We start from the raw sequence: 26,753 nt of genomic DNA, 5'->3' as shown, positions 1-26,753 counted from the left end.
CAGCGTTTTGAAGCTGCTTTCCACAACATGCACTACTTTTTATGGATCACAGATGGGTGGATGGTCAATTATTGTGTTAGAGCAGTGGTATAATGTTCTAATTGTATTCCCAGTACATAAACAAAACATAGATAAATGTATTATTCTCACGTAAATGGCCTACTCTCAATTGAATCAGCAGAAGGGAAGCATTGCCAAGGAATATTTAAAGCACTCAACTTTCTAAAATGCACGCATGCGTCTAGTGAGGGGTTTGTGTTCTAAGCATAGCATACTTTTCTGTGGGTTTTAAAATTTCATAGGTATCATATATTTTGTTATTAGAAAGAGGCATTAAAAATTAAAAGTAAATTTTCCTAAGCACATAGGCTCGAGGAAGAAAGCTAGAGGCTCAGAACAGTCGCTTTGGAAACCCACCTGGAAAGAAGTTTGTGAGGCCTGAGGGGAGCGCTGGTATTCTCCAGCCAGAGGGCAGAGACACGCATGGCTCTCGCCTGTGTCTTGTTCATGGTGGTTACTTATGAACACAGCAACATGGACAGCACAGTGGTCAGCACGTGTGTTCTCCAGTTCTCGGCTGTGTGGCCTGGGACCTTGCATCCTCTTCAGTCTTCTTCCATGTTTGTAAAAGGTTATGATGCATGGAGCCCACGTGCCCTGAGGGGTGGGGAGAGTGGTGTATGAAGTGCCTGGATCAGTAACACTTAGTGTCACTGCTTCCATTCTTACCACATTCATCACGTGGATGAATTTCAACATTGCTCAAAGAACACTGGGTATCACATTGAAGTTCAAATGTTCATAGTTTGATTTTGTAGCAAATTGCCTTTGAAATTATGTCCATTAACTAGAATTGTACAAACCAAAAGAATACATATTAGAGATGTTCCCAGTACCAAATAATGTGTGAAACACGCATTCCTAGAAAAGTTTGGCCAATAACTTTGCCAAGGATGGAATTGATAAGTTTTAGAAAAACAAGTTCAGTATGCTAACAGTGAATGAAAAGCCAGCCCCATGCCACAGCTGGCTGAAGTACACACTCTGTCCGCTTTAGAAGTTATAGCTTTTAGGAGTTTTACTGCCCTACTCTCAAAATTTGTGGCTCTGACATGTATGATACCAACTTTTCAGCTATTATTTCAATAGATAATGATTGTAAACCCCATTTGAGATTAGAGATATAATATAGTGGTAGAGCTCCTGCCATATGTGTGTGTGTGTGTGTGTGTGTGTATGTGTCTGTCCGTCCAGCACATACATACATACATACATACATACATACATACATACATGTTCACTTATATGTATAAACATTTATACACACTTGCAATTTATATGCTAGCCTAAATTTTACACACACACACACACACACACACACACACACACACACACACACCCTAAACTCTCAACAGTCTTTTCATTCTGAAATGAACTTAAGAGTATCTTGCATCGAATAGCAAGTTAAGTTAGATAATGTTAAATCTAAGGTAGGCATGTTTTGTAGATTTAGACAAATATAAAATACTAGATTGGTTTTGCAGTTTGGGGGAAAATGTAAACTAGTATAAAGAAGGCCATTAAAGATAAAACATAGACTTAGCAACCTGTGCCTTGTGTAGACAACTGGAGTAGAGGGCAGAAAGGAAGAAGCCAGTGGAGCAGGCCGTTGCAAGCGTGTCCTCAGAGGAACGTGGAGCTTCCTTCTTAATGCATTTACCTCAGGCTTTGAGCAAAAGAAACTGGCAACCCAGAAACACGAGCAGAGAGAGAAGCAGGTAGTCCTAATGAAAGCCTGCTTCATACAAGTCAGACAGCTTTTGGTGAGCAGCTCCTGGATCCCAGAAAGAAACACAGGCCCACCAGGGTCCTCCCCTTGGTCCCATCAGCCAGGGTCAAGAGGGAACCTAGATATGACCCCTTAGTAGTCTGATGGGAGCCAAACCTGCCTGCCAGTGTACGCTCAGAAAGACCTGCCTTAGAGATGGAAGGTTGATATAGCGAGGCAGAAACAGTGCTGCCTGCCCTTCCCCCATATAAATACTGTGGTACTTCTTAGAGGAGAGTGTGGGCCTCCCCTCTACCTGAAGTGGAACAAGCTACTGTTTCCCTTCTAGGGTGTTGTCCAGAGAGGCTCAGAGGAGAGTCAGGGTTTCCATCATTGTCCTGTGGTAGAGCCCACAGGTGGTGCTCCTGCTTTGGAGCAATAGTGGGATTCCATCATCCCTTCTAGCTTCATTAGTATCCGGCAAGGCCTGGTAAGTAGCTGCAATGAACCTCCCCAAATGTTGGGGTGGGGCAAGATAACAAGGATGTCCTTGCCCATCTAGTGTCATTGAAAATGACATAAGGCCTACTTACAACCCACTAACTGTTCCTCTCTGAAGCAGTTACAAGGTAATCCAGTTAATCTTTTAAGTGAAACCCATAGTCTTATAATGACTGAGTATCTAAGTTTATAAAACAATCACTTCTTAGCTAGGCCTGGGATCTCATCAGCCTGGAATCCACCCATTCATTTGGCTGGGATAACAGGATTCCAGAGGTTTCCTTAGCAACATATCTAATACCTTCTTGCAAAATAATAAGGGCTTCAGGTTATAGCTCAGTGTTAGAGCATTTGCCTAGCATGTGTTAGGACCTAGGTTTAATCCCCAATACCACAAATAGATAATGATTAGCTGGTTAGTAAGCAAACTAGACAAATGCCTTATAGCAACAGCCAGAAAGATCTCAAGCCGAGTGAAAGAAAACAGTCAACAAATACCAACACCAGGGTGGCAGAGATGTTAGCATTGTCCAAGATTTTACAAGCATACATCATAGGTAGGCATGGTTGCGTAGACCTGGAGTCCCAGCACTGGGAAGGCTGAGGCAGGAGGTTGGGGAATCTAGGACCAGCCTGAGCAACATTTAGAGATCTTTTTGCATGACCAAATGAATGAGTAGTATATATATGCACTTATTGCCATTACAAAATACTTCACTAGTCAATCATAAGCATACTTGAAACAGAGAAAAGAAATGGAAACTCTCAGGCAAACAGTAGAAAATATAAAGAGGAAAACCTGGAACTTAAAAAAAAAAAAAAAAAAAAAAAAGCCCAGTAGCTGGGTCTGGCATCACTGTCAGCAGCAGATGGGAACCAAAAGCCAGAGGCTGGGTGTGGAGATGGGAAACAGAGATTACCTGAGCTGAACAGCACAAACACTTTGCAGAGAAGTAATGGGGCGTTGAGGTCAACTACAGAATATCCACCCTTGCTGATCAAACTCTTAGGAAAAAACAGTGAGTGAGTGGGCTAGGGAAAAACTAAAGAACTGATGTACCCAAACCTCCCAAATTAGCAAGGAGAAACCACAGATTGAAGAAATTTGATGAGCTCAAATCGCATAAACTTAAAAAAAAATGCACATCAAGTCATTACCTTTCTGTTGCTGTAATAAAGTACCAGGGTTAAAAGCAGCTTATGGAAGACTGTATTTCTGGTTACAGTTTCAGAGGGAGACCCCACAATGACCAGGAAGGCACAGCAGCTAGGTGGCCAGAGAGGGAGCTAGCTGATCTTATAGTTTTTCACATAAGAAACATAGAAAGTTAACTAGAAATGATGCTAGGCACTAAACTCTCAAAGCTCCCCAGGCTCCCTAGGACTTCCTGCAACAAGGCCCCACATCCTAAAACTTCTGTAACCTCCCAAACAGAGCCACCAACTGGGCACCAAGTATTCAAATACATGAGTCTATGGTGACATTTCTCATTCGAGCCATCATAAACAAACATAAAACTTTTGAATAAGAAAAATGATACCTTATTTATACAAATATAGCAACTGATTTACTTCTCCAGGGAAGACGCCAGGGCAATGGTTCTCAACCTGTGGGTCGCAACCCCTTAAGGGTCTATATGTCAGATGTTTACACTGTGATTTATAAGAGTAGAACAATTAGAGTTATAAAGTAACAACAGAATAATTTTCTGTTTGTGTGTCATCACAACATAAAGAACTGTATTAAAGGGTCACAGCATTAAGAAGGTCTAGAACCAGCAGATTAGAAAACAGGGCAAAGCCAGCCAGCCGTTCAGGCCCTGAGACAGGAGAAATAACTCTGTGTCTACATAGACTGAAAGGACCTTTAAGGTGCTCTTACATTAACCAAAGCTGGAAAAGGTATCAGCAGCAAGCCTACCCTAAAAGAACAGCTGAAGAAGAAAATTCTAGAACAGTGGAGGGCCAGGACAAAAATTCAGAGTATAGAAAAATAAGATAAACTGATCTTTACCTCTTGAGTTTTCTAAATTAACTCGGAGGATTGGAATAGAAATGTTCAACATCTTTCCACACAAATTTAGAGAAGAGCAGTAAGCTTGTTATAAATAATAGGAAAAGAAGAGTGTGAGTGTAGGTGAGTGTAGAGGGTAACACCTGTAGTTTGTGTAACACACACTTATGAAGGAAGATATAAATGTACTGAGATACATAAATATCTATGATGTACTACCTAGATGTGATAAGAGATGATACCCTCAAGTTTAACTGAAGCATCTTACCTTGACTAGTTATGTGTCAGCCTGACACAAGCTACAGTCATCAGAGAGGAGAGGGCCTCAGTTGAGAAAATGCCTCCATAAGATTAGGCTATAGACAGGCAAGCCTGAAGGCCATTTTTATAATTCGTGATTTATGGGGGGAAAGCCCAACCTTCTGTGGGTGATCCTCATGCCAGCCTGGTGATCCTGGGTCTGTAAGAAAGCAAGCTGAGTAGCCCATGGAAGCAACCCAGTAAGCTGCACCCCTCCATACCTCTGCATTAGCTGCTGCTTCCAGGTTCCTGCCCTGCTTGAGTTCCCACCCTCAGGTTGATGGTGAAGTCTACATGGAGCTGTGAGCAGTGTAAACCCTGTCCTCAGGTTGCTTTGGTCATGGTGTTTCATCACAGCAGTAGGGACCCTGACTAAGACAGACCCACAGCAACCTTTTCAAAAGCTAGATAAACAATCGAAAGTAGGATGATAACGAAAAAGGAGGTCTCAAGTCTCGTGGCCCAAAGAAAAGCTGGGGAAAGGGACAGGAAGCAAGAACATGGCTAGCGATTAACAGACTGAAGTTAATTAAATGCAACAAATCCACATTTTAGACGTAACAGTTGAGGTCTGCTGAACATAAAAAGGTAGGAAAAGCATATCATAAAAGTATTAGTCATGAAAGTAAACATAGAATTATCTAGTAAGGAAAAAAGAGAATATCAGGAATAATCATCAGCCACCTTGCAAAAGAATCAATAATTCAAAACAATAGTCTCAAGAGAAATTGTTTGGTTTTGTACATTTTTGTGATTAAGGCTTTCTTTGTAGCCATCCTGACCTCAAACTTGTTATCTTGCATTAATCTCCTTAGTGTTCAGCTTGAGGGAAAAAAAATCAAAATAAATGAAAATATCACATCTCAGAGTAGATCAAAGGCCAGAGAATGACAGAGGTATGTGTAGTATTAACCACACTTAGAAAAAGAGACGGCTTCTGTCTGTACTCTCGAGCTTTTATCTCAAGATCCTAGAGAAAGAAGAGTAAGTCAATCTCCACAAAAGGAGGCCTTAGCAGCTAAGAACCCTGGCTGCTCGTGCTATGGATCTGATTTCCATTCCCTGCACACATGGTAGCCCACAAAGTTTCTAACTCCAATTTCAGAGGGTCTGGTGTCCTCTTGTGGTGCACATGTATATGTGAATCCAAACATTTATACATGTAAAATAAAATAAATCTTAACAGCATCCTCCCAAACGCACACACGCACGCACGCACGCCCGCACTCGGATCAGAAGGGAGAATGAAGAATAATCAGTCCAGTTGAACCCTAGAAAAAAATGCCTGGAATATTTAGGTCTTCAAAGGTTTAGTAAAATGGATGAATATTTATAAGCCAAAGAATGAAATACAGAAGTCTGCCATTATTGATCAGGATGGGAATCACTGCCAATTCTGACAATTTCGTCAAGACTAATTCGTCAAGGTTAATGTGAGCACAGATCTACACACAGACATCTGAAAAAAAATCCCATGAAATGGACCCGTGATTCAAGAGACACAGACTGTATTTCATCTAGTATGGCATGGGCCTTTTAAGGAAGCCTGTAACAATTAGGAAAATGAGTTTATAATTTTAAGCTCCTGAAAAAGAAATCCTAGGCCCCCAAGTTTTCACCCAGGAGAATTCTGTCATAGAAGAATGAGCACCATTTCTACATAATAATTTAGAGAATAGAAGAAAACCATTATGTAATGTTTTAAGGGCAACATTACTCTAATGAGGATACAGATGAAGGCTTGCTGTGTGTGCCTACAGCACAGGCTCAAACCCTAGTACTGAAAAACAGAAACAGCCAACAAAACATCAAGGACACTTCAATCAAAATAATGAAAAAGAAAATTCTATTGCCATAGTGTATCATATCAACAGTCTAAAGAACATGGTAGTGTATACCCAAAACCCCAGCTCTCAGGACAAGGGTGAGTTTGAGGCTAACCTGCATTGTGAGATCCTGACCAAAAAAAAAAAAAGCAAAATATGGACGGAGGAAGACAAATATACACATAGACCCAATCTTAATAAGTGCAAACAGGAATTTTCAAATGTCTGAATAATCATATTATCTTAGCTGTCCCAGTTTTCTAGAGGTGTTGCCATTGATGGTATCTTGGGAAAGCTTTATTGGATATAGCTGTAAATTCCTTGTAGTGACATGAGGGTCTATAGTTATTTCAAACTGAAAGGTTGTCCCTGTTGGTTTTGGTCAGGTCAACATGTTTGGATGTCGCACTCCTCCATGCCCTCAGTACTGGTTCCCGCCTTGAGTTTCTGTCCTGACTTGCCTGGGTGATAGACTACAAACTATAAGATGAAATATACCATTTCCCCCCCAATTGCTTTTGTTCATGGTGTTTTATGACAGCAAGAGAAAAATAATTTAAGGCATAAATTGGTACCAGAAGTGGGGTATTGTTGTGGCAGACTTGACTGTTTTTCTTGGAAGGATTTCAGAAGGACTTCAGAATGTCGAGCTGGGAAAGCTGTTGGGTGCTCAGAGCTCAGTAGGCTTATGGGAGCTCGAAAGACACAAATGCTGAGATCTCTTGAGATAATAAAGAAAGCTGTGGCTTGCAAAGTTTAAGAGAGTTGCTTTAAGAGTCCCTTAGACTCTCTTGGGGCCCTTTGATAATTTCAGTATAAAATTTGTGGTCCTGGGTAGCTAGGGCTGAAGAACTGGCTATAATTTTGGGGACCAGCACCCCCAAAGTATAACCTTTGCTTTACTGAGATAGAGCAATGCTGAAGCTGAGAAATTAATAGTGCTTAGAAAGAGGGCAGCCTCATGGAGGATCATCTGTCTAGAAGCATTTCCTCAAGCTGTGGACCAGAGGAGACCAAGGTCATACCTCGTGATGGCAGCTGAGCATGGTGATGTACAAGAATTCCCAGGTAATAGCTGGTTTTGAAGAAAGGAAGTGGCCAAGGAGAGCAGCTGAGGTGGCACTGTGAGAAGCCAGGAGAGGCCCCTGGTGATGTTGCAGCCTCAGTTGTAACAGAAGCTCCAGGATCTACAGGGTCAGGGAGAGAAACTGAGGCTCGGCGTCACGTGGCAGGGTCAGAGCCCCTGAATAAAGGCCAGGAGAAGTCGATGGTAAGGCTTCTACCTCAGAAGCAGTGGATACCTCAGCATTCTGGAGGTCCCAGTGCAATGGAACAGCCCCCCAAAACAGCGGGAGCTGTGCAATAGAGCCGGCCTGAGCCTGTGAGATGTAGTGTGTGTGTTCTGTGTGCCAGAGCCAGAGAGGTCGAGCTGCTTATGCCCCCCGAAGCCCAGAGCATTTTTAGTTCCAAACAGTGGACAGACACTGAGTTGTGTATTTACTGTGTTTCTGCGTTTGACTTTGCTTTGACCTGATAGTGAGTAGAGTCTGCCTTTTTACAACACGTCAGCAACTTATTTTTATTTTACAGGAGTTCACATTTGAGAGAGTTTAGATATTTTAATGAGGCTTTGGGTAACTTAGAGGAGGACTTGAGTTCCGAGAATTACTGTGGATATTTTTAAAGAGACTAAATGTTTAAAGTATTTCACTTTTTAAAGACTTTAAAAGTTGGAATGTTCTCTATTGTGATACTGGTATTACTATGAGATATCAGGAATGAATAAGGAAGATATCAATATTTAAGTTATATGTTTTTCTGTCAAAAGGGGGTTGATTGGCCTTTTGGGATTTTGTTTGTTTGTTTGTTTTATTTTGTTTTGTTTTGTTTTTTTCTTTTTTGGTTGTTTGGGTGTTTTTGGTTAACTTGGCACAAACCTAAACATATTTGGTAGCAAGAAACTCAGTTGAGGAAATGTCACTACAAAATTGCAAGGCTGAGGGGCATTTTCTTGATTAATGATCGATATGTGTGGGTTTAGCCAGTGGAGGTGGTGCTGCCCTTTCTCATTTAAGAAAGCTGAGCAAGCCAGCAAGTAGCCGTCCACCATGGCCTCCCATCTGTTACTGCGTTAAGCCCGAGACCTGCCTTCCCTTGATGATTGGACTATGAGCCATACGATGAAATGATGAAATAAACCCTTTCCTCCCCAAACTGCTTTTGGCCATGATATTTTATCAGGGCCGTAGAAAGATGACTAAGACAAATAACTTGTTTCTGAAGTGGCACATACTCCTGCCTCCCAGCAGTGGCCAGCGTAGTATTCTGCATCCTTGCGTAGATGTGCAGACCTCAGATTCAACTGTACAACCCCCTGGGTTTCTTTTTCTATTTCTGCCATGTGTCAGCCATAGCCTTTGGCACACTTCACCTCCATGTTCCCATCTTTCTCTTCTGTAAAATGGGGGTAATGATGTTCCTGCTCATTAATTTCCCAGAGGGTTGTTACAAGAATGAAATAGACTAACATACGAAATGAGGTTCTCGTGGTTGCTAGTGGCCCCATAGAGCAATGTGATGATGGGAATCCCTGTGTTACTTTTCCTTTGTCGTTGTTGTTTGACATGGTGAAGTGGCAGATCCGTTCGCATAGGTATAACTTTTTTTTTTAATAATTAGTAAGATGTGGATCTTAAGTGCTGATGCAGCTCTGTACCTCCTCTCACATTGGTCACCCAAATTGTAAACTTAGGATAAAAGGATTCAGGCCAAAACTTCAAAGGTTTCTTTCCCCACCCCTCCCTTTCTTGTTTGCACTTCTAATTTTGGGCCAAACCTCTTGACCTTGGAGGTCCCTTCTCATCCACTTAGTTGCCCAGTGAATCAGGCTGAAGCAGAACTCTGACCCCAGTGTCTTGATCAACTTGGAGGAGCACAAAGGCAGCTTCTTCCCACTTTGTGACATTTCTAGCACAGCTGAAGGGTCTATTAAGACCCTTGGGATGTTTCAGCACCCAAAATGCCCCAGGCACCTTCTGCTAAGACCTCTAGGGTTGGCCTGTACCCTCCAGGAGACATTTGCCCAGCATCTCTGTTTCTCTCTGTGTGTTTCTCTTCTCTCTCCTTTCCCCTCCTCTCCCCATTCCTTCACCCCAGACTCTCTCTGTCCCTCCCTCCCCTCTCGATTCCCCTTTCTTATAGACTATTTGGGTTGCTTTTGACCACTTTAAAGCCTAAGATAGGGAACAGCAAAATAGCTCACCACTCAGAGAGCTTACCACCAAACCCAACACTTGAGCTCAGCACTTGGGACCCTGTTGATGGACCAAGAGAAATGGCTCCTGTAAGGTGTCCCGAGATCTCCACATATATCCTATTGCACAAATAAGCCCATACACTGATAAATAAGTAAATTAGTTAGTTCATTAAATGCCTCTAAGTTAGGGGGTTTGGGAGTGATATGTATGAGTAGTTTTGAAGTGCTGCTGTATGATCAAGGGACCCCACAGTGTCAGGAAAGGGCTTATATGAGACAGGGAGTGACATAGCAGCCTCACTTGTGGATTTCAGTAATATGAATCGAAGTCATAGACAAAGTTAAACGTAATTAAAAGTTATTCTTTGGCAAGTGTCAAAATGGATGAATAAGTGTAGACAGGCATAGACTGTATAAGAAAAGCATGTCATTTGGATCTACTATTGAGAAATGGTGCTAGTACTATGTTTTAAGCATTCAGTAACTTGTTGGTTATATCTTAGAAAGGAAAACCTCCCTCTCACACGCATCCTAGGCATTATCATTGTGGCCTCCAGGCTGCAGGACAGTGGTTTGTTTCCCTGTCCTTTTGGAATGCATCTCTTCTTTGGTTCATGAGCAGAGATGCAAGTCTTTGTGCTGTCTTTGTACTGTGTTGTTATTCCTTCTCCTTAAACAAATGTCTTGTTGTTGTCTCCGGATTTCAGCCACAACACGAAAACAACATCATGGTTAGACCCTCGGTGCCTGAACAAACAGCAGAAGCCTCTGGAAGAATGTGAAGATGATGGTAAGGACTAAGATTTCAGGATCTGCAAGCTGGGGGCTAAGGTACATGTGCACATTTGCTAACCAGTGCTCACACAGCAAATGAGTCTGGTACATTGAAGTGGTTTGTTGGGCTGGGGATTTAGCTCAGTGGTAAAGCGCTTACCTAGGAAGCACAAGGCCCTGGGTTCGGTCCCCAGCTCCGGAAAAAAAAAAAAAAAAGAAAAGCGGAGTTGAAGTGGTTTGTTCAGTTTTTAGGAATCACACTGTGGCTTAGAATAAAGGAAGGGATGAAAAAAAGAATTCTTTCAGAAGAACAATTCATCAAAAGACATGTTATATTCCAGCATGGCTGTTGGGAATAGCAGCAGGTCAAACTTGGAAAGGACTCTAGAGAAACTCTCCAGGAATATAGAAACCAAAGATGTTTTGATCTTTCACACATACTAATTAATGGACTAGATCCTAACCTGTGTTATAAAAGCCTTCAGGGAAGAAATCAGATTTCTTGGCTCTAATTTTTTATAATTCTAGGGGCAATGGGAAGATCTTGACACGTTGGGGATATCCTTATAGCTTAAGATGCAGCTATAATTTTTGGAAGGCTATTCCTCAAAGGGACAGGTGTTGCTTAGGGCTGTGACTTTATCTTCCAGACACTCCTTCTGACTATACAACTCTCTGTTGAAAAGGATTATTTCAGGTATTTGGAGTTTCTAATTATCTCTCCAAAGCAGAAGAAAACTTAATGCAGAGCAAGTATATCCTCTTTAGCACTAGAATCTGTCCCAAGTTCTGTCAAGATTGCTTTCTGTTCTGAACTTACTAAAAGGCGAATGGCTGGCCTTGCTGCTCATTATACAATCCTGGCATCTGAATTAATACTATAATTAACTGTGTATTAGTTGTGAAATAATTGTAATAATATACTAATATATTATAACATGTATTATAATACATAACATATAGATATGTATACATGTATAATAACATATTTACCTGTGAGATACCAAAGCTTTATTAATTTCCCCTGTAGTGCATAATTGTTGCTTAGACATAAATGGTGATATTCGGAAAACACAGGCTAGTATTGCAAAATATTATACAGTTAAAAGCCTGGTACTCTGTGACTTTTTTTTTCTGTTACGTATGGCTGCAGATTACATTAAATGAATATAGGTTTGCATGTTCATGTTTATTGGAACAAATTCACATGGAAATATATATTTTCCTAGTTTAAGAGGCACAATCCTCATGTTCATTTTACTCTGGTTGCTTATTCTGGTTGCTTAGAAGGAATGAACTATGTGTTCATATCAGATCCCTTTCTCATACATGGGGAGTAGTGGCTCTGAGTACTCAGGGTCTGTTTAATATAACACAGAGGTAACCAGTTTTCAAAGATGAGAGCACAGCATGCTTTCTGTGGAGTGTACTTTAGTACAACTTCATGGAACAAGTTTAATCTTTTTGACGAGATGAATTTGAAGGCAGTTTAACCATTTTTATTACATAGGATATTCAGGGTCGGTGTCCACTATAAGTACATTGGGAATGTATGCTAATCAAAGATGGGAGGTTGCAGAACCTTTTATTGAGAAAAACTGATGTGGAATAACTGCATTAAGAAGAGCTCTGGAATGTTTCTGTTTCTACATTAATAGCATTTTCCTTGACACAGTTATACATCCATATTAAGTGCAGTTCATTCAATAATTACCTCATCAACATTAGAATCATATATCTTGTTCATTTAGAATGATATGTGTATGCATAGACAGCATAAACATGTAATCACACGATGACAAGTGTCAGTTTGGGGTTTTGATGCGAGTAAGCACAGAGCTGCCTTGTCTTACTGTTTGCTGTCATGACCCGGATCAAGAAGCTCTACTGCTCACACACACTCTGCCTGCATGGCTTTATTCTCTGGTCTACCAGCTCATGGAATGTTCTTCATGAATTGAGAGGGAGCTGCACTTTCTGTTGCCTCACTCAACCGAGTGGGGACCCACAGTATATAAATTACTCCTTTGGTCATCTATCTTTGTCTAGAACCATTAGAAGTCTTGATCTTGCCTCGTAGTATCAGGTCAATGTTTTCAGTTGCCTGTGTTTTTGGCCCAACAGGTATCAAAGAGATTTCTGACTCTGGCTAGTTAAAACGGAACTGTTGACCCTATACTCAGTGTTCCCCGAGTTGGTTGAGAGTTAAATGGGTACACACTCAGGAGCCCCATTCATCCATCTTCTTTCTTCACCTCCATTTCATGCATGAGTCAGCTCAATTCACACGCTTCCTAAATATCTCTGGAGTCCACTCCCTCTTCTCTTCCACACATGTAGAGCTCCTAGCTAGGTCACGCATGTCTCCTACCTAGATCCCTTGCTTCTGCTCTCAGCAGTTTTTGTTTTTTTCCTCATGTCAATGTGAGGGCGTCTTTTGCTGCACTGCTGCTGGCTCTCTGCTTGCTCAGTAACTGCCTGTTCTGGTCTGCCTGTCCAGCCCCCCTCGCTCTGCCCTGCCCTGCCTTTTGCTTGGCACTTCCGCTAGACCTCACTGAGTTGCTGCCTAACTGTTGGATGCTCAGCGCTCCCTCCTTAGAATGTGGTCCCGTTGCTCACAGTCGATGAATATCTTCTACGTGAGACATCCATTGTAGACCCTGCGGACATGTCAGTAAATGCAACAGCAAAGCTTCCAGAATCGGAGTGACTTTCATTGGCACCCATGCATCTTTCACATTGTTCAGATACCATTTCCATGACCTGGGCTTCAGGACGCTCACATGGCTCCAGTGTGCAGTGTCCGCTGGAGAGTTAGGCATGGTCTTAATTTCACTGGATTCTGTTTAGCTTTGTACATGCCTTCTCTTGCAAAAGCGTCACTGTATTTGTGCCAGTTTAGCCATTGGCCTAGCACGGCCGACTGGCACATACTCACTCACTGGGGGAAAAAATGAACAAAGCCTCCCATGAACCTCATCAGGTAATGTCCGAATGGGCATTTATGCATTTCGCAATACCTTTGAACTTTCCCTCTTCTTAAGGGGGGAGTCACTTATTACAGACCTTATTTTATATAAATCTGATAATTAAAAAGAGAAAAGAATGCTATTCAAAACTGACTGCTTCTGCCAGCTCAGTGTGGCAGCCTGTCTGTAATCGCCACCAGGAGGCCAAACTAGCTACCAGGACTAGCTGATTAACGGTTCGTATCTGAAACAGTCTGCAAAGTAGCCTGAACACCGGCATGTACACTGTGGAAAGAGGTTTGAACCCCCTTGCCTCTGTGGTTGTATAGCTTCCTTCCAGGGTAGGCAGCAGCCACCTGCTCTCTGTAGCTGTGGAGATTTTAGCAAGAAAATGAATGTTGTGTGCTGTGCCATGTTCTCAGCTCAGTAATAACCAACTTATTTTATTGACAGCCAGAGGAGGTCAGCAGTGAAAGGAATTTGACTTGTTTTGCTGGCTGGAATAATTGAGCACATTTTCACTTGACTATGTCTGAACTGTTGGCTTAGAAAGCTTATGGACAAATCAACAAACAAACAAGAGTTGGTGAGCTCTGCCATAGCGCTCCTTCAGTGCAGCCTTCGGGCGTCACCTCCTTGATAAGTATCACCATGACATAGTTGATCTCTCTGGCCCCTCTTGACAGGCACTGGGGACATTATTCAGTCCCCCTTTTCAGTGTGACCTCACTTTCCACTTTCCAAGCCACGTTACTTTTAAGTTAAGCAGTGCTCTAATTACGAGTGTAATTGCTTCTGTGATGGGACGATTATTGAAGATTGAAAGGGCCGATGTCGAGAGGTCTCACTGCTTTGTTTGCTGCTTGTAAGGTCTGTCATAAGCGACTTCCCACTTAAGAACGTGGGAACCTCAAAGGTATTTGTCATCCTTTACAACCAATCAAATAACATTTTGACATGCAAGGAAATGAGCCGTCTAATTATTTTGCCAATATCAGCTCTTACTGTTCTGTGATTTACACTGAGGTCAGGAGTTTACTAGCCAAAGCCAGTGAAACAAACCACAGTTCAGGTAAGGTCACTGTCGTGATGTTTTTGCTGCTGTTTTTCTAAGGGAGTTTCTCTCTTGGTGCTGGTGTCTGAATTTGTCTTTCTCTTTTCTGTCTCATTCCTGCTCTTCCTTTGGAGAAGAAGGGGTACACACCGAGGAGCTGGACAGTGAACTAGGTAATGCCTTCCCACCCGATTAACCCCCTCTCCGCTTTGAGTTTGCCCTTCTCCGGTCAGTCTTCAGCCTGACTTGCCCATGAAAGGCAGTGCGTTCAGTGACAGGCATCAGCCAGAGCTGTATGTAATGCACAATGGTTACAGAGAACCCGTGGGAACAGGCTGAGATAGAAACAGTAAATCAGCAATGAGTGGTCCTTCAGCTTAGAATTTGGGGAAGAAAATGAAGGGATGCTTGCCGTGACCCCTGAACTTCCTTGTAGTCTGTCTTCGCTTCATTGCGTTCTCGTGTAGTGCGCAGGGTTGTTTGAATAATGTAAGCAAGCCAAGCAAAACAAAAGCTCGGGAGGCAAATGTGATGATCAGTATGCTCTGTGGAATAAAATAATTCCAGTAAGGAGCCGCATGGTTGATGAGCCTTATGACTGTGTTATGTTTAAGTCATGGGCTGTGTGCTGCTGACCGTGTCCCTGCAGTGCGTCACTCGGGCAGCAGGTGCAGTCAGTGTTCAGTGACATTTTCTGTACTGAGCATGGCTCAGTGTAAATCAGCTCCTGACCACTTTGGCTGTTACAGCGCAGGCATCATTTGCGTGTGTCTGTGATGCTGTTTCTTTCCCATGCCGTTGGAGAGCCTTGCCTTGTAGTCACCCTGACGTGATAACAGTGAGATTTGAACACTTCGCTGCAGTCCTCCTGAAGCTTCCCGGAAGAACAGGTGGAAAAGAACAAGCATTTTCAGTAAATTGCAGGGAAAGTCATGGCCGATTGAAAAGTGTTACATGGATTCTCCCAAGATAACTGAGTCTGCTTGCATTTTATCATTGTCTTCACTCCTGCAATGTGGATATATTTTATAGTAATTACTGCTCTGATTTGCTTTTGGTTTTTCTACACACACACACACACACACACACACACAATATTGGGTCACTAGAGCTGTACTATAGAATTTGGCCTTGTTTTCTTCATCATTTGGAAGATTCCCTCTTATAACAAGCATGATCCAGGGGAAAGGTGTGCTCAGAGATGTTTGTTAACCAGGCAGAGTCCACAGAGCAATAGCGCTAATGTGGTCCCTAAGTTCCAGTTTCCATAGCTGAGCTATGCTGAAGGATCTCAGCTCCCTCGAATCCCCACAGCAGGCTAAAGAGTCCTGTCTGTCCACTGTCCTTCATAGGGACAGGCAGTGTGTCTTCGTGGATGTTTGCTTTTGCTTAAAACATAATATAATCAGTTTCTCTGTTAAATATTTTCTGACCTTCTACTGTTTTCCAAAACTAAATGGCAAATTCTGGGACAAACAGCTTCCTTTTTTTTTTTTTTTTTCTTTTTTTTTTTTTAATTGATGACCTATTTCTATTTTAAGCATTAAGACACTAATTCCTGTTATTAAGTTAATTACCACATTGGAAGTGAGAAATCTGTCTTTTCATTTCAAAATAAGTTTTAGCTTAAAAAAGTTCAGAAATTTTATAGAATTGGTTCATCTGTTGCAGAATTGTTTAATTTTGGGTGTGTGTTTGTATGTATACATGCTAGTATACAGAATGCTTACCAATTGAGCTATCATGAAAAGTCCCCCCACCCCCTACTCAGAAATACCAACTGATTGAATTTCTCAACTCCAGAATGTTAAGTTGTTGGTAGTACAGAGGTTCAGGTCAAGGGCAGTTTCACGTATCCTCTTCTTACTCCCCCAAAGCACAGGTAATGGCTTATACACTTCCTTCTCTGTTCCTGGTTTCTAACATGCCCACAGGCAAACAATAGTGGTTACATTAATATTTGCCAAATTAAGAAAATCAAGTACCTATTTCTACCATTTTTGAAGATAATCAGGTCAAATATTTTAAGTTTGGTAGGAGATCTGGGTCAATTAGTCACAGCACTATCCTTTCCTCTCATCCTTTCTTCTGCCCTCTGACTGTGCAGCAATTTGCATTTTAACCATCCAAGCTTCGTTTTCATTTATATGGCGATTTCTAGCTTGGTAAGGGGAAACTGGTTCCCAGGCATTTGAAGTTCATTGGTCCTTAAGACCTGATATTACAAACAAAGGCCATGTTACATCAATATTTGTAAATTGGACCCATCTTTTTTTATAGTACTAATGTCTCCTAAACTCAAGAGACATCTTAACATCTGCAAAGTGTCTTTTATAAAAGAAGGAAGGAAGGAAAAGAAAGAAAGGAAAGAGGCCTATCTCTTTGTTTTCAGACATAACCTGTGTAGCAAATGCCATAAAGTTAGTGTCTCTGGATGTGCAGCCAAATCTGAACAGAATTTGAACTTTGAGTAACCAGTTTGCATGTGTCTGTGTGAACATGCACATCTCCATTACACTCTATGACTGTTGGTAACATGTAAAAACCCTCTGCTGACAAAACTGTCAACATCTGCAAATCCCCACAATAGATCATAATTAAAATACTATGTAGACAAAACAAAAAAAATTTATTGAAATCTCCAAGAGAAAAAAACACAAATCATATATACGTGAAAATCCTCAAAATAACAGCCAATTTCACAATGGAAACTTTGAAAGCCAGAAGATCCTGGAGCAATACATTCCAAGTCCTAAAAGGCTATGATTGACAGGATGTAATAATAACATACCCAGCAAAACTACCCACTGTAATTGAAATTGCAAGAATTTTTTCTAAGATATAAAGTTTTTTTAAAAGTTTGCAACCAATAAATCAAACGTAAAGAAAATACAGGAAGCAGTGTTTTCAGTTGAACAAAGGAATGAGCATAGCAAAAACACTGTGGGACAACATAGAAGCCCTAATTATTAAAACGTAGAGTACCACAGAGAACATAATGCCACCAAAAATCAACAATAAGACAAAACTGCAGTTAACATACATTTCAATTGATGGCTTTAAATGTCAGTGGCCTCAGTTCTCCAATCAAAAAATACCAACTGAATGAATACAGACATTAAGACAAAATCCATCTATCTGTTCTCTACAAGGAACGCATATTAGCTTTAAAGGTAGACACCACCTTAGAGTAATAAGATGGACCAAAGTACTCCAATCAAATGGGACCAGGAAATAATCAGTTGTTGCTATTCTAATATTTGACTCTATATACTACAGACTTGAAAGTAAAACTAATCAAAAGAAATAGAGACACTTCATCCTAAACAAGGCAACAGTTAATGAAGAAGACATTACAATTCTAAAGATGTGTGTGCCTAACTCTTGCACAAAATTTCATTTTAAAAATGTATTACTTGATTTAAAGTCACAGATTAACATCTGTCTCGCAATAGCAGGTGATTTCAATACCCCAGTTTCTATACTAGATGGGTCACCCAGACATACATACATATATACAGACAGACAAACATACAACATAACATACATCAGAATTTATTGATAGTACATATCAAATGGACTTAATGGTTTTCTACAGAATACTCCTCTCAAACACCAAAGAATACACATGTCATTCAGTAACACACAGAAGACTTTTCTAAAACATACCATATCCTGAGGCACTAAACAAATCTTTACAACTCAAAATGATTGAAATCAGTCCACATATTCTATGTGATCACAGTGCAATGACAATAAAATTTTAAAATAGACAGTAATCTCTAATAAGTACACAAACCCATGGAGATTCAACAATTCATTTCTAACGCATGATTGTGTCAAAGAAGAAGTCAAGAAAAAGCAATTTTTCCTTCAACTAAGAGAAAAATGAAAGCACAACAAAACTTCGGAGACACATTGAAAGCAGTACTAGTAGTAAATTTTCAGTTCCTAGTGCCTACATTAAAGAAATGAAGAAGAGGAGAAATAAATGGCTTAATCAAACAAGTCAGAAAAGCAACCCAAATTCAAACCCAGTCAACAGGAAAAACAATAATAAAAGCAAACATTAATGAAATAGAAACAATACCAAGAGTCAGTATGTCTAAGAGCTGTTTCTTTAAGAAGATAAAACAAAATTAATCGATAATTAGTCAAGCTAACCCGAAGAAAAAAAGAGAGGAGAGAAAGCAGCCAGGTTAACAGATTCAGAAGCAAACAGGAAAAACATTACAACAGATATTAAATCAACAGTATTATAAGGGAACACTTTCAAACCCTGTCCTCCATTAAGCTGGAAAACCTGAAAGAAATGGATAAATTTCTAGATTCAGCCAAATCACCAAAATTAAACCAGGAGGACATGAGCACCCTAAAGAATTATAACTAATGAGGAGCTTGCGATAGTAATGAAAAGCAGGGCCAGGTGGATTCACAGAATTCTGTCACCCATTCAAAGATCCACAGCCAATCCTCCTTAATCTACTGAGGCACAGGGGAGGGCAGGGGGAGCACTTCTAGACTCTGAGGAAGACAGCATTGCTCTAATACCAAAATCAGATAAAGACAACAACAACAAAAAAAAATTATGGGCCAATATCTTTGAACATAGATTTGTTCAATAAACTACTTGCAAGCAGAATAAAGAGATCCATCAAAAACATTACAAATCATTACCAAGTTTGTCCTATCCGTAAATGAAGGAAGGGGTAAACATACACAAGTCAAAAAAATATAAACTACAAAAATCACATGATCGTATTAATGGATGCAGAGAAAGCCTTTGACAAAATTCAACATCCATCATACCAGAAATTCTAGAGAATGTGAGATGAGAGGGAACTTACCTCAAAGTAATAAAGGCTATTTATGAAAAACCCACTACCAGCATCATTCTGAATTGAGAAGAGCTTGAAACAGTTCCACTGAGCTCAGGAACCAAACAAAGGCTCATCCAGTAGGGAAATTAAAGAGGGAATTAAAGGAATGTGAATAGGTAAAGAAGAAGGCAAAGTACCTCTGTTTGCAGATGGTATAACATCGTGCATTAGAGATCCCCCAAATTCAGCCAGGAAATTTCTAGAAATGATGAACAAATCAATCAGTGTGTCAGGATATAGAATTGATTTGCACAAATCAATACATCACCAATGTACATGCACTTAATGAGATCAATGGCCCACTCTCACTCACAATAACCTGGAAAAAAAAAGAAAATATCTTGGGATAAGCCTGGTCACCCAAGAGAAGGGCCTCAACAATGAAAAGTTTAAACCTCTAAAGAAAGACACTAGAAAAGGGATAGATTGTCTATGCTCGTGGATTGAGTAGATTTAATATTGTAAAAAAAAAACTGTTTTACCAAAAGCTGTTTACAGGTTCAGTGCAACCAAAATGAAAATCCTCATCTCGTTATTCACAGAAATAGAAACCAAAATCTTAAAATTCATGGGACCTCAGGTAGCCGTAACAATCCTGAACAACAAGAAGAATGCTAGATAGATTACCGCACCGAATCTTAAGGTATGCTCCAGCATCATGCTAATAAAAGGAATATGGTACTAGCACAAATCCAGATATGTAGACCAAATGAACAAAATTGAAGACCCAGACATGAGCACACATAACTTAAGCCACTTAGTAATTGACAAAGATGCCCCAAAACAATGGTTGGAGTAAAGAAAATATTTTCTACAAATGCTACTGGGAAAACTGGATATGCATACACAGAAGGATGAAAATGGACTTGTACCTATTGCCTTGCAGAGACACTAACTCAAAATACATCAAAACCTAAACATGAAACCCGAGAGGCTGACACTGCTAGGCAGGAGCATATGATTTACCTGTGAAAAAGGACTTTCTGAATAGACTCCAGTTGACCAAGAAAGCCAACAATTGACAAGTGGGACTTCATAAAACTAAAGTGCTTTGCACAGCTAAAGAAGCCATCAGCTGGGTGAAGAGGAAAACCACAGTATGGGAGAGAATTTTTGCTACATACATATCTGAGAGGCAGTTAATATCCAGACTATATAAAGAATGAGAAAGACAAAGTAAGGCCTAGGACTAACTGGACAGTGGCCAAAGAGGAAGGGGGTGAAAGAGGCTAAGAAATATCCTTAAAATGTTCATCATTTCTAGCAACTGGAAATGCAAATATTACAACTTTGAGATGTCATCTGACCCCTGTCAGAACGGCAACCGTTCACCAACAAACGAGAAATGCTAGAGGGCTGAAAGGGAAGAGAGAACCCTCATTCACTGTTGGTGGGACTACAGACTAGTGCAGCCACTGTGGAGGTCAGTGTGGAGAATTCCCCTAAAGCTAAAAGTAAGGCTACCACATGACCCACCTCTCCCATTCTTTCGCATACGCCCGAAGGACTCATGGCTTCTTACTCTACAGATACTGGTTCAGCCATGGTTGTTGCTATTCCAGCCATAATAAGTAGGACTGGGAAAACACCTAAATGCCCTATGAATGAATAATGAAACTGTGGCATAGGCACACTGTGAAATACCACTCAGATTCAGCTGTAAAGAAAAGTCAGACTATGAACTCTAAGGGTGAATGAATACAAGTAGTAAAGACCACATTGTGTGAGGTAACCTAGACCCAGAAAATCAAATGTCATGTGTGCTCTCTCAGTAGAGCTCCTAGCTCCAAATCCTCGCAAACCAAATCCTCATCCCTCATCAAGGAAACTAATTGTTGCAACAGATGGAGACCTTTACAGAAAATCACAACCAGTTAAAATGGTCGTCGTTGGCCCTAGTCCCAGTGGATACATCTATAAATAAATTCCGTACCTAAGGCTCAGGGAGCATTGTGGGAGAGGGGCAGAAAGATTCTAAGAGCCAGAGGGTCAGGAATCCTGTGAGATTGGGTCTCCTAGGAATTAGTGGGTGCAATGAAGTCACACGAATATGGGCTGCCTCAATACGAGGTGAACAAGCAAAACAGACTCGCCAATGTGACGGGAGGTAGGAACCATAAGGCCTCAGCTCTATATGAAGTACTATAGGCAACTAAGGAATGCTTTCCGTGGGAGAAGTAATCTTCTGCAGGGAAGAACATGCCAATTGATTACTTAATACCAAATGGTCAGCGCTGTAAACATGCATACAAGTAACTATACAGGTTGAACAGGTTACATTTAGGAACATTCATAATATACATGTGTTCATGTAACGACAATAATAATAAAGAGGCTGTGAATTTGAAAGAGCAAGGAGAGGGGTGTATGGGAGTGTTTGGGGGGAAGCAAGGGATAGGGGAAATGGTGTGGTTGTATTATCATCTCAAAATTAAGTAATAACTATATAATTCTTTGAATTGAAAAATAAGGCTGGTTCAAAGTAAGCAATGTCTCTGGTATTTGTGGTGCTCAACTCACACTCTCTGACTAGTGATTCTAGGAATAATGAGTCCCTGCGGAGGATAGTGTTACCCAGGCTTGCCTTACCTACACAAGCGCTTTAAAAATCAAGTTGAGTAATTGCTGCCCTGCCCGAAAGGACTGCCTGATGACACAGATGCAGCCTAGGTGCTTCCTCCCATGAGAAAAACACTCCAGTGCACAAGACTTGCTGTCATAGGTCCATCTAACCGCACTCGGGAACTTAGTTCATAAGTGAGTTTCCAAGTTTGGTGTTTAACCTTGGGAGGCAGAGTTCACTTTTTGCCTGGGGCCATTCCACCCTTGCTTTTAAAAGATGCACATAGATGTGTGTAGGTGCATGCTGGCAGTCCCAGCACTCCAGCAGTGAAGACCAGAGCAAGTGTGAGACCAGCCTGGCCCACCTAGTGAGGCCTAGTCTGTTTTCTACCCACTAGAGGGACATACAAAAGAATAATATTTGCACACAGCAATGGACTATCTTGTGTCCTCTTTCATACGTAAAGTTCCGGAAAGACAAACACATGTAAGAGTGAAGTGACATTGTGTGTACTTCGGACAGCCAGCTCGGCCTGCCATTTTAATTCACCCAGTAGTGTCTTAATTAGGAACAAGGACCAACTGAGATGCAAGTTTAATTTTGTCACAGGGAAAGGAAAATAAGACCGCTGAGTTGAAAATGAAAGGAGAGTAATTTTTATGTGTTCTTGCTTATGTGGCAAGGTAGTCTGGAAACAGAATGAGGAAACTATGTGCACTTGAGGGTGGAACTAGGAATAAAGGAAGTTTGAAGTATTTCTATTAAAATCTAATTCAATACTTGGCTGATGACGAAGGCAGCTGGAACTGCACTTTATTGTTTTATTTTTCTTAAGTAAAATGCCAGTAGATAGAGAGTCATTTTTCATGTTGAAAAGTGCACAGAACAAAGTAAAAAGAGTGCACCAACGCCTCTCCGTGTTAGAATGCACATTTTGATTGTGTTCAGGATATTTGAATGCATCTCTTTCCGTGATGGACTCGGTTGCTGAGCTCCTGAACCAGTGCTTGTGCTAATGTTCCTTTGTTTTTCAGAGCTGCCTGCTGGCTGGGAAAAGATTGAAGACCCTGTCTACGGTGTCTACTATGTAGAGTAAGTGCCCGAGGATAATCCACGTAGAGCTTTTGCCCTCCTGGGCCATTGTGTATTTATACAAAACACATCTTAGCATCATTAAAAGTCCAAAATAATAATAATAATTTTATAATGAAGATATGAAGAATTTAGTAAGTAAATATTCACCAAACCTGAAGGACTTTCAGAAAGGAAGTCAGTACGTGTGGCTTTTGTTAATTTCCCAATGACTGAGACCCAGTCTGCACAACATGCGCCCAGTATGCGCGACAGGTGCTCAGCGTATGCCCAGATCTGAACTCACAGCAGTTACTTATTTATTCACTGGACCATTCTAAAAGGGTTAGACAGATCTTAATCATTTATGAAATTTTTCCAAGAGTAAGAAAGAAACAGAAAACTGGGATAAGATGCAGGGCCTGTGATCTGTCCCTCCTGGCTGCTTCCAGGATTCTCAACCCTTAGTGTGATCGCTTTACTGTGCACTTTATTCTAGCATTGGGCATGTGCTTTGTCCTTTAACTAAAACCATCGATTAGCAAGATGCAAAAAAAAAGAAAATTTTAAAAATAACCAAGAGGTAGAATATTGAAGACACCATTAGTACAACATACACCACAGCTTTGCCTCTGAGGAAAAGGAGAGACGACTGAGACAGTTCCTTTGAACAAGGCAAACGCCATGTGAAGTTTGTGTCATTATCCATCCTGCCACAGTGAAGATTAAAGGTCTCCTTCCTCTTTCTCGTGTTGCTGCCGATAAAAAGTCTCTTGTATAATGCCCCTGTAATAGAGCACGTTATGTAAAAATGCCAGGCCGCTTTAAGATGCCACTGTCTTATTGTAAAGCAGTTACAGGAGTTCAGCGGAGCGAGTGCCCTTGACCAGTACAAGTCCTGCTTTCCCTCTACAGAACAGGGAGAAATTTCATCATCAGATACAAGCAAAGTCATTTCTATTGACCCTCATAAAGTACATTTCCTTTGTGAGGTCTGAGGATCTTTTATACTGATAAATAGAGAGGCTTCTGCCAGGCAAGGCCGGGCTTGCATTAGTACTTAGCTAGCTTGTGCGCTTAATAAGAAAGGACGCAGCTGGGCACCACTGTGAACAGAAGAAACCAGGTCCTGAAGTGGGAAGGCATAACTTACTATGTCTGCCTCTCTGTGTCTTTTCATGCCTGATCCACGGGGTGCGTTAGTGGCAGGCAGTTTCTTAAAATGAAATTGTCTAAAGGAACCAAGAGGTAAATATCCTTTTAATAAGAATTAAAGATATTCTGTCTCCCCTATTTGATAAACCCTTCTTTAAAAAAAAGTCCGATTTTCAAAAGCAATACTTAATGTTTTAAATAATAACGTAATAGGTATGCCCCCAAACTTCTAATGAACTGTTATTTTGGCTTAAGGAGTATGTATATACATACATATACATATATGCATGTACATATACATATATGCATACATGTATGTATGTGTGAAACCATCTATATATGCATGTATTTATACTTAGCATAAATGCAAAATAAATAAGGCCATCACACAAAAACACCCACGTGGATGATGGGTGTGTGCGTTGATATGTGTTGTGGGGGTGGGGTGGGTTTGTGTGCCCTGGCCCTACTAGTAACAGTCATCCAAATGTCTGGGTCTTTGACACTTTAGACACATCACTTAGTTTGGCCATCTTTGGTGTAGCATTGCCTATAGGCTGTAAATTTGGTCTTTCCTCTTGGTCATTGGGTTAGCATAGGCGACAGATGTTAGTGGAGTCCTTTTGACTTGAGTCTTAGTCTTCTACATAACTTGCTATGTGAAGCCATTCAAGAGTTTTGCCATTGTAGATCACAGATAACATCACAGCTCCAGTTGAATCTTAATTCTTTTTTTTTTTTAATTAACTTGAGTATTTCTTATATACATTTCGAGTGTTATTCCCTTTCCCGGTTTCCGGGCAAACATCCCCCTCCCCCCTCCCCTTCCTTATGGGTGTTCCCCTCCCAACCCTCCCCCCATTGCCGCCCTCCCCCCATAGTCTAGTTCACTGGGGGTTCAGTCTTGGCAGGACCAAGGGCTTCCCCTTCCACTGGTGCTCTTACTAGGATATTCATTGCTACCTATGGGGTCAGAGTCCAGGATCTGAATCTTAATTCTTAATAGTTCAGAGTGTACGTCTTGGTGAATTTAGGGACCTTTCGTCTCAGATGATACAGGTAGAGTCACTGACTCAAGTCCTCACATTCAAAAGCAGCCATAGCTGAGTGAGCATGCTAGTTAATGATGTCAGACCAAGGGAACTACTCAGAAGTGTATTTCCCTTCCCACCATGAAATGCCATCTTGTCCCCAATTACATGGTTCACATACTCAATTGCTAGTTAGAAAAAAAAAATTGCATGGAAAACTTTAGAAATAAATAAAATTTGTTTCAAGTAGGGTGTCCTTCCTGGCATGGTGAGGTCTCTTTCCTTTCTGCTCCATGAAGATTAGGCTGCAAAGCACCCCCGCTTCCAGCACATCTACACTTTATGCACTGCCTGCCTATCAATCACTTGGTGGCCATCTCAGTTACAAGGTCAGCTGTCAGTGTCATACTCTGTGTTCAAGTGTCCCTTATTTAACTTCATGATAGACCCAGAACACAAAGGTAGTGGCGTCAGCAGTTGGAACATGCGGAAGAGGCAGGCAGAAGTTCCTTTAAGTGGCTAAGGAAAGGAAAGGAATCATGTGTGGAAACTGCTGAGGGCTACGGTGAATTGTTACTGTGCTTGTTTTGTAAATTAAACTTGGTCATAGGTGCACAGATGCAGAGGGAAAACCGAAGTTCATATAGGACTGGACGTTATCCTGGGCTCCAGTGTTCACTGGGTCTCTGGGAACACATTCCCTGTGAACAGGGACTTTCTGCTATGTCAGTAAGAATGCTGTGTGCCTCAGGACGTAGGCTCGGAATTTCTTTTTTTTTTTTTTTTTTTTTTTTTTTTTTTGGGTTCTTTTTTTCGGAGCTGGGGACCGAACCCAGGGCCTTGCGCTTCCTAGGTAAGCGCTCTACCACTGAGCTAAATCCCCAGCCCCTGGCTCGGAATTTCTAATGTGCGTTCCAGCCCATACCTCGGCTTTACTGCACACACAGCGTTTCCGTCTTCCTATCTGCAGATCCACACCAGACCTCTGATGTGCCCCATTCCCTTATTTACTTGCCCGGCTAGAATGAGTATTTCCTCCCTGAAAACTGCTTTCCTGTCTTCCCAGCCACATCAACAGGAAGACGCAATATGAAAACCCAGTCCTAGAAGCCAAAAGGAAGAGACAGCTTGAACAACAGCAGCAGCAGCAGCAGCACCAGCAGCAGCCGCAGCAGCCTCAGCCACCGCAGCCAGAAGGTCGGCTTCTTTGCTGGAGGCTTTTCCCTGAGCTGGGAATGTGGGGCAAAGCCGAGGCACTGACACCCCCGTGTGGTCAGAGCTGGCCTTAGTGATAGACTCTTTCTCCTCCTCTAGCCACCCCCCCCCCGACGGCACACCCCAGCACACTGCAGAAGGGGGCGCCCCTGCATAGCACTCAGACCTCTGCCTTGCTTTAGAGGGAATTTAGCCTGCAGAGCCCTCTGAGAGGGAGGGAGTTTGGGCCCCTGCAGCATTTGCGTGGTGATCCCTGTCTAATCCAATGCCCCTTTAACATTCAAGCAGAGTTTCTGGGCACTAGACTCTTTTGTCATATTAGAAACCCTGCCCAGAAGGATCTGTGCTTCTGGGAAGTTACGAAGTCACATTCCCA

General features: G+C 41.4%; 1 protein-coding gene across 51 annotated transcripts in view; it reads left to right on the top strand.

Moving 5' to 3' along the window:
• The window catches only part of Magi1 (membrane associated guanylate kinase, WW and PDZ domain containing 1), a 603,975-nt gene that overhangs the window by 497,129 nt on the left and 80,093 nt on the right, over window positions 1-26,753 (top strand). For 25 of the 51 annotated variants that reach the window (NM_001401825.1, XM_087658838.1, XM_087658854.1 and 22 more), the window contains 4 exon segments: window positions 10,373-10,455; window positions 14,600-14,635; window positions 22,940-22,997; window positions 26,229-26,359. In NM_001401825.1, the coding sequence (NP_001388754.1) occupies window positions 10,373-10,455; window positions 14,600-14,635; window positions 22,940-22,997; window positions 26,229-26,359 (308 nt within the window). 51 annotated transcript variants of the gene reach the window in all.

This window comes from Rattus norvegicus, chromosome 4, assembly GCF_021556685.1.
Source record: "Rattus norvegicus strain SHRSP/BbbUtx chromosome 4, alternate assembly SHRSP_T2T, whole genome shotgun sequence".
Taxonomy (NCBI): domain Eukaryota; kingdom Metazoa; phylum Chordata; class Mammalia; order Rodentia; family Muridae; genus Rattus; species Rattus norvegicus.
The sequence above is the reverse complement of the archived record's forward strand: the minus strand, read 5'-3'. Positions and strand labels throughout refer to the sequence as shown.